The 14000-nt window shown below is 36.1% G+C and overlaps 1 protein-coding gene across 1 annotated transcript in view; it reads left to right on the top strand.

The window, feature by feature from the left end:
- The window catches only part of LOC135209103 (uncharacterized), a 21967-nt gene extending 17504 nt beyond the window's left edge, over positions 1 to 4463 (top strand). Inside the window, exons 2-5 of the mRNA XM_064241721.1 lie at positions 327 to 860; positions 942 to 1476; positions 3141 to 3255; positions 4386 to 4463. Coding sequence (XP_064097791.1) covers positions 327 to 860; positions 942 to 1476; positions 3141 to 3255; positions 4386 to 4463 — 1262 coding nt within the window. The remainder of the gene's footprint in view (positions 1 to 326; positions 861 to 941; positions 1477 to 3140; positions 3256 to 4385) is intronic.
- Positions 4464 to 14000: the final 9537 nt, after the last annotated feature.

The following is a 14000-nucleotide window of genomic DNA, read 5'->3' as shown; positions in this document are numbered from 1 at the left end:
ACAGAGAGAGAGAAAAGGCAGAGAGCAGAGAGAGGAAGAAACCCTAAGTAGAGACCCTCAGAGAACAGCTTCCCACGCCCTCCCCAACTGTCACCCTGTCCCAGAGGGGCCCACCTAGCATTCCCCACTGTCCCTTGCCCCGCCTCCCCACTGTCCCTGTCCCAGAGGAACCTACACTCCCAACTGTTCCCCCTGCCCCGCTCCCCATGTCAGCCCGAGGGACCTACACCTCCCAACTGTCCCCCCTGTCCCAGAGGCCCAACCCGCCTCCCTCTGTCCCCCTGTCCCAAGGAGCCCAACCTGCCCCCCACTCCCTCTTGTCCCAGACCTCCCAATGCCTCATAGTGGCCTTCCCCACTGTCCCTTTGGCAGCCCATGCCCAACCACCCTCCAAGTCACTAGTGGACAACACACTGACACTGTCTCTGCACCCGGCAGCCCAATCCGCCACACCCATTCCCCTGCCCTAGGCAACCCAAACCAGCTTTCGCCACCTTTGCCAACTGTGCTATGCGCCCAACTTGCTTCCACACTGCCACAGTGGGCCAACCCGCTAACCCAGGTCCAACCCGTCTTTCCACTGTCCCCATGCCCAGGAGGTACAACTCTCATCCCCATCAGTCCAGCGCCATGGCAGCCCAACCCACTTCCCCACCGTGCTCAGATAGCCCAACTCACCTCCTCATCATCCCAACCTGACTCCACACTGTCTGCGCATACAGCCTGTTTGCCAACTGGCCTCCCCACTGTCCCTATACCCCATGCGCCCAACCTGTCTCACCAACATCCCCTTGCCCCGGTGACCCATCTGTCAAACCCCATGTGTCCTGTGCCTTGGCAACCCAACCCACATCCCAACTGTCCCCACTCCCCTATGGCCCAACCTCCTTCCACACCGTCTTCTGACCCAGCGGCCTAACACGCCTCCCCACCATCTGCAGTGGCCCAACCTGCCTCCCCACTGTCTCTGCTCCCTGGCAGCAAAAACTGTCTCTCCACCAATCCCCCCTCCCCCACCCACTTGGCAGCCAAACCCTCCTTCACTCCGCCCCTCCCTGCAGCGGCCCAACACACCTCTTCACAACCCATCTCCCAACTGTCTACCTCCCCCCACCCCAGCCAACCAACTCGCCTCCTCACAGCCCAACACACTAATGGCCCAACTTGCCTCCCCACCATCCTTGTACCTTGCCGGGCCCAACTTGCCTCCCCACCTTCCCCACCCCCCTACTGGCCGAACCCCCCTCCCCAGTGTCCCCGAGCCCCAGCAATCCAACCTGCCTCCCCACCGCCCTCGCTTCCTGGAGGCCCAACCTACCTCCCGACATACCCATGTCTCGGTAGCCCAACCCACCTCCCCACCATCCTTGTGCCTCGACAGCCCAAACCGCCTCCCCACCATCCGCAGAGGTCCAACCCGCCTTCTACTGTCCCAAGCTCTGGTGGTGCAACGCCCCTCCTCAGAGGAAATATAGAGTACATCAAATATGAAACAAAGAAAATTGTTGCCCTCCCTTTTATGCCTAAAATAGGAACAAATTACTTAAAAAATGAAAGAAAGTAAACATAAATTTGTGTATACCTTTTATAATACTGTAAAAAACAAAGTATGTAAAAAATAAAGTGGAAGGAGAAGACAGTAATGCAGATGATCTAGGGGGTATACATAATTAATTGCAGCAATTGTAAGGGACAATATGGGGGGTAACGGTACAAGAATAAGGAATAGAATCCAAGAACACAGAAAGCAGTACAGCTTAACCCACAAGGGAGTGCTATAGCTAAGCATTGTTGGGAAAAGGAACATAGGATGCATTTTAAAAACAGTAGGCTTTATATACAAAAGCAATGAAATCAGTCATAGGAGGGTAGTGGAAGAAATACTCATCAGAGAGATTAAAGTGATAGAAGGAAACAAAGGTTTCACCTCATAAGATCTCATAAAACGAGCTTTGATATTGAAAGAAGCTAAGATTGACTCTTCTGAACTGGAGATTAGGTTTTCTGCCCAACAAACATTCACTTACTGGAAGGGTTAATCCCACTGACCATTAGCTCAGGATATCAGAGTGACAAGAGGGAAACATAAATGACAGCTCATCAAGAAGTTCCAAAAGACTGCTGGGCTTTGACCCAGTCTGGCAAACTACACATCTTATGAGAAAGGGCTGCAGATAGGGCGTGAAAACAGTCAAGTGTTGAGTAAAATACTATGTAAATACTTACAAGTAAACAAGTTATACTCCGCAATTTTGTGGGTTTCTTTTTAACTAATAGATATTTCGATCAATAGCCATCTTCTCCATATAATCAAAATCATTATCATCTTTTATTCCTCAGAGAACAGGTATTCTTTACAAATAAATTCATTAGTAACAGATTACATCTCAGAAAACTTAGGCAGCTTAAACACAGCCTAAAACTTCAATATTTTAATGTTTATTTAAAAAATTCTAACTATCCCATTGTAGTTTATACCGACTACAGCCCTTTAGACTTTATGCAATGTTTCACAGATAAAAATATACGACTTCTTAGGTGGAGTTTAACCCTCCAAGAGTATGATCTCAAAATATGGCATATACCAGGGATGGACAATATAGTTTCCAAAGTTTTGTCTAGGTCCTTTATAAAGGAATGAATTTTCTGCAATAATAACATTCTTTATTTTTCAGGCCTTCACTTCATTTGCTTTTTGCTTGGCTAAAATTTAAAGTAACTTTAAGGTCATTTGATTTCATTTGTACTTTGAATTTTGTAAAAAAAAAAATTAGATAATTTTTTCTCTCTTTGGCAGGGAGATGTAATAAAGTTAACGTATTTAATTAATTTTGTATTTTGCGGTGCTTCTGATTTTTGGCCCATTAAAGTAATTTTTTGTGTTTTGTCTAGTTTTGTTTATATGTCTTTTGAAGGCTAGACTTGGAGTCTTTTCCTCCCCTCAAAGGGTAGTTGTAGTTTAATAGGTACGTCACCGATGTAAATGTCTATCTTTTCCTGTTTGACAGTGTTCTGGGTGTTTGCCACCTTCTTTTTTTCATCTCTGCTGGTGATGTGGGGAAGTTTTGAGAAAGGAAAATGGTAGTTAATGGCTCCCTATAGAGAGGTTTTCAGCGCCCTTATTCTCTAACGGCTTATAGCAGTTTGCATGAATATTCTGAAGAGGCCCTCAATGCTTTGCAGCTGGTGGTATCTTGGAGGAGTTCCTTGCCACCTCCTATGAACAATATTTTTGTTGGTGTTTCTTCAGTTTATGTAAGGAGTCGTGTAACCCCTTTCCTTGCAATACGTACTTTTGGAGGTGAGCCTCGCCCATCATTGCTTTCTCTCAGCTTGCTGAACCTCCAAAAAGGGTAAGATCCCAGACCCTGTGTGATTGTTGTAACTCTTCTTAACCACAAAGGCGACGATCTGTGTTGAGTGCCTCCTATTTTGCGGCACTTTGCTGGAATTTACCATAGGATATGACACTTAACAGTATTTACCAATGACAATGTGCGCCATATGTAGAAAAGAAAAAAAATTCTACTGTAGTTTTTGTACATTTGCATTTGAACAAAAAAGTTGACCAGTTGACCAATTTTCTGACGTTATGGCCCTTTCTTACCACCATCAATTTACAGTTTTGCTCTCTAGAGGCAGAACTAAATATTGTCGTTCTTATTCATGGGTCAAAACCGATAGGCAGTCATCCCACGTAAGATTTATCCACAGGCAAAATAATATTAATAGTAACCTAGGCTTAATACCTTATACCTAACAGTCAGTATTCAATAGTCTGCACAATCATTTTATTCTATTTTAAAATTTACCGTATCTGATACTCTATTAATAAGGATATAATTAATATTGTAGTTTGCTGGGCTGTATAAATCTTGCCTTTGCTGTTACTGATGTACTACATGCCACCTTACTCCTTCTGGTTACTTCTTATTAGACTACATCTGCTTAGGCAGCTACATTGTTGCCTCTTAACACATTCTGGACTTCAAATTCTCTTGCAGAAACTTAAGCTCTTGCATACCAGGAGGTTTGAAAATGTGCCTTGGTGCCGTTCAAACATTACTTAACATTTTTGTATGGTAATATTTTACCACCCACACCCTTCCCACCACCCTCATTCCCCTTTTCACCTCTCATAAAACATCCAGACACCCCATAGAAAATTATATAACATCACCCGGGAACACCATCCCACCCATACGGGATTATTATGTATCCGGTGCGGAGACAGAGTGGCTTATTAATTATTTAGGTTCAGTTGATGGGTGATAAAGATGTCAGTTTTTAGTTTGCAGTATTATTCTTTAAGTTTATCATAATACGCAAAGTAGACTATGCCTAAGTTTAGAAGAGGATTAATTTCGTTTGTGGTATTTTTCCAGGTCATATTTAAGCATAAAGTAGAGAATGTCAGAGCTCAGAAAAGAGATGAGTTTGTCATGTTATTCCATGCCATGTAATGCATATAGCACAAAATATTAAAGTACAAATAAGGGTTGAGTTTGTGATATTTGTTTAGCATATAATTATGCAACACATTAAATACCATACTGTCAGCATTACCAAAATATAATGAAAGTCTATTTCAGAATCTTTACTATCTCGTTTTCGTCCTACATTTACATCTTTTCAAAAGAAACCAAAGGAAAAAATCTGAAAATGTTATGTAACTCATAACACTACACCAAAACCCCTCCATCCCACCTAAGACATTACATAATTTTTGAAAGGCCCCTAATTGCTTGCTGCAATATGTGTGATTCACAACTTGGGTTTTTATTCCTTCTGCAGGAAATCTTAAACACAATATGAAAAAAAATCAGTTCTGAATCTCACATGTCAGGTATTATTAACAACAGGCTTCCTACACTGACCCGCAGACATTCCTAAGGTATATCTGAACCTATGGGGCTACTCACAGATATTATAAGAGAAACTGTTTACATAATTACAGTATAAATGTAATTACAATCTGCATGAATTTATATTCATACAGTAATGATGCAGGGGGAAGTATATGGTACATACTTCACAGAACCAGATCAAGTATTTGAACCATGACATAAAAGCTATTTGGATATCTTCAAGTGCAATTATTACTAGGAGGTGCATGTATAAAGCTATGTAATCTGTCACAGTCATACTGACCTATGATTCAACATACTTATCTACATTGTTCAGTCTGAGTTAGGCTAGCCTGTTAGAATAATTTAAATATCATAACTAGCCAAGACTTGGGCTTTATTTCATAGTCTGTGGGGAGGGACCGATAGAAAAAAATCAGCATTCCTGAAGGTTACTCCAAGTTGGGCTACCTCTGCTAAGCTAAGGTTAGGCTATGGTAGGCTACCCTTGGCTAATTGATGATCAACCCATGTAGACTAACTAGTGGGTCAAGTTTACTTGTAGACCAGCTAGTTTGTTAAGTTTACTTGTAGACCAGCTAGTTGGTAAAGTTTACTTTTAAAGCTATAATGTAGAATGAATTTGAAGTATACTATAGGGTAAAAATGATAATGGTAAAATTGAAGAATAGCCTACTACCTTCAAATGTTCTGGCAGACCAACTTCAGCTAGTCCTCTTCATACATTGGGGTTCAAGAACTTATTGATAACATGGCAAATAGCAGCATAACACTTCATTAAGACTTAAAACTGCAGCAGGCCTAGGGCTAGGCCTCAAGATACTATGTACAGTCAAGTCCAAAAGTCCGTCAACACTGTGATCATCATTATAACGGTACATAGACGGTGCTAGTCTCACCACCATCATGTGAACTTAGAGCGGCCCTTCATTGCTCCTCAGAGTTGAAATGGGTAGAGTAAAGAAAGGAGGAGAAACCTGGTTTAACGTATGATAATTATTTTTTGTCCACTCCTGTATGACATATGTAATGATAATAATCATTCCACACATTTTGAGTGCTTGGATAGATTGACAGGGTTAATATATACAGTAGATAGATATAATCCTTCAAACAACATGTAATTAAATTTTCTTGCCTCATGTTAAATACTGCATCATATAGTAAACTCTATTCTACTTTAAACCTATTGATTTTTACTAAGATTTGTATTAGGAATGTAGTTTTGATGTTCTTCATTCTTGTCATTATTTTGAGTATTATGGTAATTTGTAGCACTGTAGCAGCACCACCCCTATCAGTAGTAGTAGTAGTAGTATTTGTAGTAGTAGTAGTAGTAGTAGTAGTAGTAGTGGTAGTAGTAGTAGTAAGAGGGGGAGGGAGATGGGGTGGAGGAGGAGGGGTTGGAGTTGTAGTAGTAGTAGTAGAAAGACCAAGGCATATATATATATATATATATATATATATATATATAATATAATATATATATATATATATATATATATATATATATATATATAGAGAGAGAGAGAGAGAGAGAGAGAGAGACTGTGTGTGCGTCAGTGTGTATTGTATAAGTTATTCTGTATAAGTTCTTCTCTGTGGAATGAAGCACTGTGGCCAGACTTCGGTCTATTCAGCATGAAATAGGCCAAAGTCTGGTCACCGTTGGGTGAAGTGGTTGAATCAACTATTAGAATAAGTTTAAGTTTCTTGTGTAGAATTGCGTTGCATAATTATGTATATTTTCTATTTCAGACTTCCTTTAAGAAAACATCATTCAATTTTTTTATCCTCTATTTTTGCCATGCAATTGTTTTGTCCGTCTGACAAATGCACGGATATAACCTAAAAATCCATTTAAGCAAACCAACATAAATCACATTAACTTTACTAATGGATGTGATCATATCGTCGGCGTTTCCACAAACCGTCGATTGCACATTTTGGGCAAAATCATTTATTACTACCACAAAAAAAGTATACTGTGATCTTTAATATCACAGACTTTCACATTGATACCTTAAGTGGTTTCCGATATACACAATATCAGTATTGTCGAATATCGTCATTTCACATTATATCAGTTTCTCAAAGTGACAAATGTTCAACTCGTCACTTTGTGAAAACGTGAGGCTTTCGAATGCGTATTTTGTTTTCTCGCAAAGTGCAGCATCGTTAAACAAAACCAATCGGTTGCTCTGTATAATAACGTTTTATTGTATCCAACATAAACTTTACGAAGTCTGCTGCTTAATTTTAGAAAAAAAATAATATAAATATTATGGAAATCATTATTCTTTAATCCTGAGAATTTGAGCTTATGCTCAGATGAAAATGGCCATAAAATGCGGTGGAGCTGAAGGATTTCAAATTACTTCAGTAAGAAAAGCTGAGAATTGGACTCTTCTCGGCGTTTCCACCGGGGTGGTTGTGGGTCCTTCAGCAAGCAGAATCAAAGGGCCAAGGAGCAGACCACATCGACGGCTGCTACGTTAAGTAACATTCAAGTTTATAGTGAAATCTAACAAGCAATACATATGGGAAGGTCGAAAGAATGTCTGATTTATGGAAAATCATCTAAAACGAAAAATGAAACTACATCTTTGAAAATATTCCAGGATTTCGAGCAAGAGAATGTTTATTTACTTTTTTTTCTGTAATACTTTAGGTTCTCCAGGCTATTACAACTCTGGGTCCGAGGACTTGAGGAGTTTTATGAACGGAAAGGTAACTAAAATTCACTTTCCTTTGCTCGTATTTGTATACAGATTCATTAGAGCCATTCAACCCTCCCAAGATTATATCTTGTCGAATCGTGAGCCAAGAATTTTCATGGTACCCGCCCTCCCCACTTGTCCGAGTAAAGCAGACGCATACACATACATACATACATTCATTATATATATATATATATATATATATATATTATATATATATATATATATGTGTGTGTGTGTGTGTGTGTGGTGTGTATACACACACACACATATATATTTATATATATATAATGTATATTATATATATATATATATATATATAATATATATATATATTATATTATATAATTACTATATATATATATATATAAATATATATATATATATATATATTATATATATTATATATATATATATATATATATGTGGTGTGTGTTGTGTGTGTGTGTGTGGTGTTGTGGAGAGCAGGTGGACGATTATAACGCCCCCTTCTTGCTTAATATATGTGAATACACAAATACAACACACACACACACCATCATATATATACACACATACACACACACACACACACACATATTATATAATTATATTATATATATATATATATATATATATATAATATATTATATATATATATATATAATATATATATATATATATATATATATATATATATAATATTATATTGTGTATGTATATGAACGTACATATTTGTATATAACTGTATATATTATCCAGCGTCTGTGCCCCGGATGGTGACTATGGTATACCTTTGACGAAATTAACCAAGAAAAACACCTCAAACGACTACGATTCTGAGAATACATACCACTCACTACCACCAATAAGAATCTTGAGAATGGCAATTCTCCCATGGATGTTTCTCATATACTTAGTTCAAAGTCTGATTCAATCAGTGATCCAGTGTATATGTGGCGAACAGTGATGACCTTATAAGTGATGTGTTTGCAGTTTGTGCAAGATGCTAATGTTAAAAGCTACTTTGTTTTTCGCATTTTGTAAACAACGAGAGTTACAAGAAATCACTATCTGATAAATAATCAGTAAGAATTGTGATAGAGCTTTTTTGTAAAAGACGAGAATATCTTAGAAAAAAAAAAAAACTGTTCCTGAGTCTCTTAGTGTAACATATCCTGGAGAGTTTGAAGTTAATGGATTTACAAAACAACCAAGTGGAATGTCGGCATTAAAAAGGGATAACGTTTAAGAAAAAGAAAGGCTTCGAGGATTTTTACTGGTTTTATGCAAATTTATATATGACATAAAGATAAATGTGTATATACCTTACAACCTCAGCCTTTATTGTACGTATTTATATGAAACAAAATTTCAGAATTAAATCTGGTGTGTGACGAATATCCGCCATTTCAAATAGCAATATGTCACCACAAAGCGACGAATTGATGTCGAATCGTAAATACTGTGAGTAGTCAGTTTTCACAAATTGACGAATGTTTTTGATAAACGTTATTAAGAAATCTTTATGATTTTGAGATATTGTTTTAACATTTTTAGAAAGAGGTCTTAAAATTATCAACTACCAAAAATCAACAGTTTATCGACTTCATTTCTTGATAAAAAGAGGAACTGAAATGAGAGAAATCTTTAAGCGCGATTTACTCAAAACAAGAATGCTACTGATTTGACGGTTTGTGGAAACGTCGACGATATGCTCTATAGAAAACTATTTATACATTTAAATCTATTTCCTAATAGGCATAAGAACAAACTACCAAGTGTATTATGCATGACTGTTATAAAAGGAAGTTCAATGACAGGTGATTTTTAATTAATACACCTACGTGGACTTCAGTGTAGACAACTGGGTTCTTAACGATCTCTCTCTCTCTCTCTCTCTCTCTGTCTCTGTCTCTGTCTCTCTCTCTCTCTCTCTCTCTCTCTCTCTCTATCCAGATAAAACCATAAGTTAATGAATGGAAAGATGAAAATGAAATTTTTGACTAGACTAGATTTTAGCTAGCTGATGCCGAATCTAACACGTGACAAGAAAATTTGCATTTCACTTGTTTTCTCTAAACCCAAATAAGCGTCTCATTATGTTAGTATTATATATAGGTATAATTATACATTGTCTGATGCAATGTATCTATCTACTGTATATATCGATCCTGTGAATCTATCCAAGCACTAGAAATCTGTGGAATGATTAGCATTACATGTGTCATAGTACAGGAGTGAACAAAATGTCATAATTATCGTATGTTAAAAATGGCTTCTACTCTTCTCGTTACCCGAACCATTTCAACTTGGAAGAGCAAAGAACAATCACAATCACAACATACTCAAGGATTCAGTATATCGTGCCACAATACTAATAATAAAAAGGATTTTCAACTTGAATCGCTATTGAGTTTCACCTTCGATTCCCACAAACAATCTCAACGTACTTCAAGGGCGACATAACCCAGCCGCGCATGCATAGGATTCAGAAGCCTTTAAATATTCATGGGCTCAAGGTTACTTGCTCCCCCCTGCATTCATAAACAGTTACCCTGACGCACAGCATACTTAAATAGAGAGTCCACAGGTCTCATATCCTATGTAGAAGAGAAAGGGTACGCTTTTCTAGCGTCTAAACACGGCAAGGGCTCAGATTAAAAGAAGCAAGACGTGGAAGGAATACAGTGAATACAAAGTTTGCTTATTTATTCTATTTTGCAGACGTACTTGGAAACAATAAAAAGAGAGACATAGAACAGGAGCAGATAGAAAGATCTTGAAAGAGAATGAAAGTCTATGAAATAATATTCAACGTAATTGAAAATGCCTACTAAAATAAGAATTCCATTATAGTCCTCAAGGTGTATTTATCACACACACACCCCACACACACACACACACACATCACACATACATATATATATATATATATATATATATATATATATATATATATATATATATATACTTATAATATGTCAACCGCAAAAGAGAATGATGGAATACATACGTTATACTCTTTGCATATGTTTGCACAGCCCTGAACAACCGACTACTATACATATACTATATATATATATATACATATATATATATATATATATATATATATATATATATATATATATATATATATATATATATATATATATATAATATATATATATTATGCCCAAGTGTAATCTGTTAATAATGCAATATACGAAATATGCATCTCTCTTTTTTTTTTTTGTCATGGGTTATGATGATTATTGTAATTATTGAGAATATGATAAGCACTCAGAGATTTATGCTAAGAAGATGAGGAGTTGCGTTATTCTGCTTAACAATGATTCTAATTATCGTTGTAATCAGAGTTGTTTTTGCTCTCCAAAGGATTTCCATTTCAGACTGATATTTAGATTTCAGTTCCAATACTCATCTGTTACCATGAGATTACTAACTTCAATATATTACCCTAATATTTTATACGTCGTTAAAAGAAATGCTCGAGGTCTTCATCAGTATGTTATTTTAGGTCTTTGGCCTTTCATTTCCTGGGAGACCTTTCCATCAGTTCATCAGCCTTTCATTTGCTTCTCTTTCATCTTGGTTCCTTACTCTTCTTCCTTCCTTTGATCAAATTTTTTTAGCAAAAATGTGTTTCAAGAAATTCCGATCTACATCGTTAATTGTCAAAATACTTATTAGTGTCGTTTTTCGTTTTTTATTTATGTGCATTTTATTCCAAAAAAGCTTAATTTGTGAGTTCAAGTCCTTTTAAGCTTGTTTCCTGCAAATATGTTTACATCTTGAATTTTGAATAGTAATGGCAATAATTATATCTGTCGTGCGCACTACTAATATTAGTGTCCTCGATGTATATACATTTCAAGTGTAACCGTTTTTAATTTAAAAAAATGAAATGATTGTCGATCAAATTAATTCTTGAACTCATTTCCAGAATCTAATTTTCTCCATAAGTCTTACTATGGACTGGAACTGGTTAAAAAAAAGATAAAAAACCTTGAACTATGAAGGTTTTCATTACGTTAGAAAAGAATATCTTGTGTATCAAGTCTGGGTAAGGTATTTGATGCTCATGTTTCAAAACTTAATTAGTCTTAAAGTTTCTTGGGTAGACATCAAGTTTAGACATCAAACAAGCTACACTGCTTCAGTAATGGTAAGGAATGTCTGCAATTAAAGTTGCAGACATAATTTGCGAAGGATGAATTGAGCGCATTCCCTTCCATTAAATGTATAGAAATGCAACAACAAACTGTGTCCGCGCAGTTGAAACTAACAAATATATTAAAGCTAAAATAATCGGTAATGGTCAAGTATAAGGGAAAAATCCTTAAATAACAATGCAGATAGGATATATACTAGGATTAATTTCTCCTTAAATATTATGTTTAAGTTAATGAAGAATCAAAGAATATATAAAATCAACTAACATCGCCAATATCCATTAAAATAACGCCAATGAGGAAACTTATCTAATCAATCTATGCCCATAACCTCATCAGTATGTTATCTAGAATAATGTAAAGATGATTGACTAACTATATCAATTCACCGCTGGCAATATGATGAGACCTTGCTTTGTATATGTTTAGCGAGTATTCTCCAACGATACTAATGCAATATGGAGCTAAAAGAAAAAGGTAAGCCAAAATAATTTTCTCCACTGTTGGTTCACGGCATTTTCTCTCAAACTTTAATGGTTCTATTTCCTTTTATTTAGGAAAGGAAATCGAGGGAGTCAAGGAGGTTTGTTTAGACTTCTATTTCATCCCATTTTTCGTTTCTTTTTTTTGTTTTCATTTTTTTCCTTTGCCTTTGTTTACTGTGATTTCGTAATACCGTCATTTTATTAGTTAACTTTACATACTTATACGCACAGACACACACGCTACACAGGGAATGGATCCACGATTTAATATGCAAAGTATAACTGTACGAAATACTGTTCTTTTGTTTCTTAGATACACCCTCTCTTGGTGGGAATAGATAAATTTTCACACGAACAAATATAAACATATAAATATATATATATATATATATATATATATATATATATATATATATATATATATATATATATATATATATCATATATATATCTCATACCCGATAACGTGACTGGAAAATCTTCAAGTAATCAAAGTCCAAAAAAACAATATATGTAATAACAAACATGTGTATTAAAATACATAAAAACGGGAGCTTTCGTCTACTTGATTCAGTAGACCTCATCAGCCGTACTGATTTTCCTTTTCACAAAAATTATAAACAAAAAAAAGTGTTTACGAAGGACAGGCAGGACTCTGGAAACGTCTCCAATGCCTGGGCAGGAGAAAGAGAGACAACCTGGCAGTAGGAGTGGTGCAAACAACGTCTGTTCTAATATTTACAGTTTTAAGAAACCAAATAATTTAAAAAAAAGCATCCTCTTTGGGTAAATATATATACTACTATATATATATATATCCTATATATATATATATATATATATATATATATATATATATATTTATATATATATATATCATTCGAGCTACAAATGTCCTTTAAATTTAATCTTAATAATTCGCCTCTACCTCAGGGGTGGGTTTAGAATTGATATATTTTCATGTATGTACCGTAAGGGAATTTTTTAGTTGATAATAATTTCGTCACCCCTCATGGGATCGAACCACCGTCCATTGGACGGGAACGAAATCAGGACGGTCTAGTGACATTATCAAGCGATGTCATCAATTCCGAGGTAGAGCGAATTAGATATTAAAGGACATTTGTAGCTCGAATGATCTATATGAATCACGGTGATATGATAATTATATATATATATATATATATATATATATATATATATATATATATATATATATATATATATATATATATATATATATATATATGAGATCGTCATGTGAAAATGAAAGGAGGTGGCTACAAAGACTTTCCACTTTTATTCCAAAGTCATCTTCAAGGTACTGACCAAAATATCTTACACAAGAAAGCAACATGAGGCCACAAATAACAATGAAACAAGTCAGCAACCTACTGAAGTATGTAAATAGACATTGTTCTAAAGCAAAAGAAGCAAAAGTGGAAATATGCAGATATCACAAATCGCAGTACAAAACTATCTGTTTGTAAAATATCTGACAACTCGTTTAACTTTTAAATCATCAAGAATAAAGCTTTTCAACAATTCGTCCATCTTAGATGGACACCCTTCACCTAACAATCTGTCATGCATTGATTAACTTCTAAAAACGACTCTAGCTAGATTCCAGCCTATAGGGTGTTCAAAGTCTCTCACCTGACAAAAAATGGCACTTGAACTTTTTGCAACCCGAACATTATATTTATGCTGTGTAACTCTCTTACTTAGTTCCCTACCAGATTGTCCAGTAAGGTACATTACAAATAGAGC

This window comes from Macrobrachium nipponense, chromosome 11, assembly GCF_015104395.2.
Source record: "Macrobrachium nipponense isolate FS-2020 chromosome 11, ASM1510439v2, whole genome shotgun sequence".
In the NCBI taxonomy this organism is placed as follows: domain Eukaryota; kingdom Metazoa; phylum Arthropoda; class Malacostraca; order Decapoda; family Palaemonidae; genus Macrobrachium; species Macrobrachium nipponense.
The sequence above is the reverse complement of the archived record's forward strand: the minus strand, read 5'-3'. Positions and strand labels throughout refer to the sequence as shown.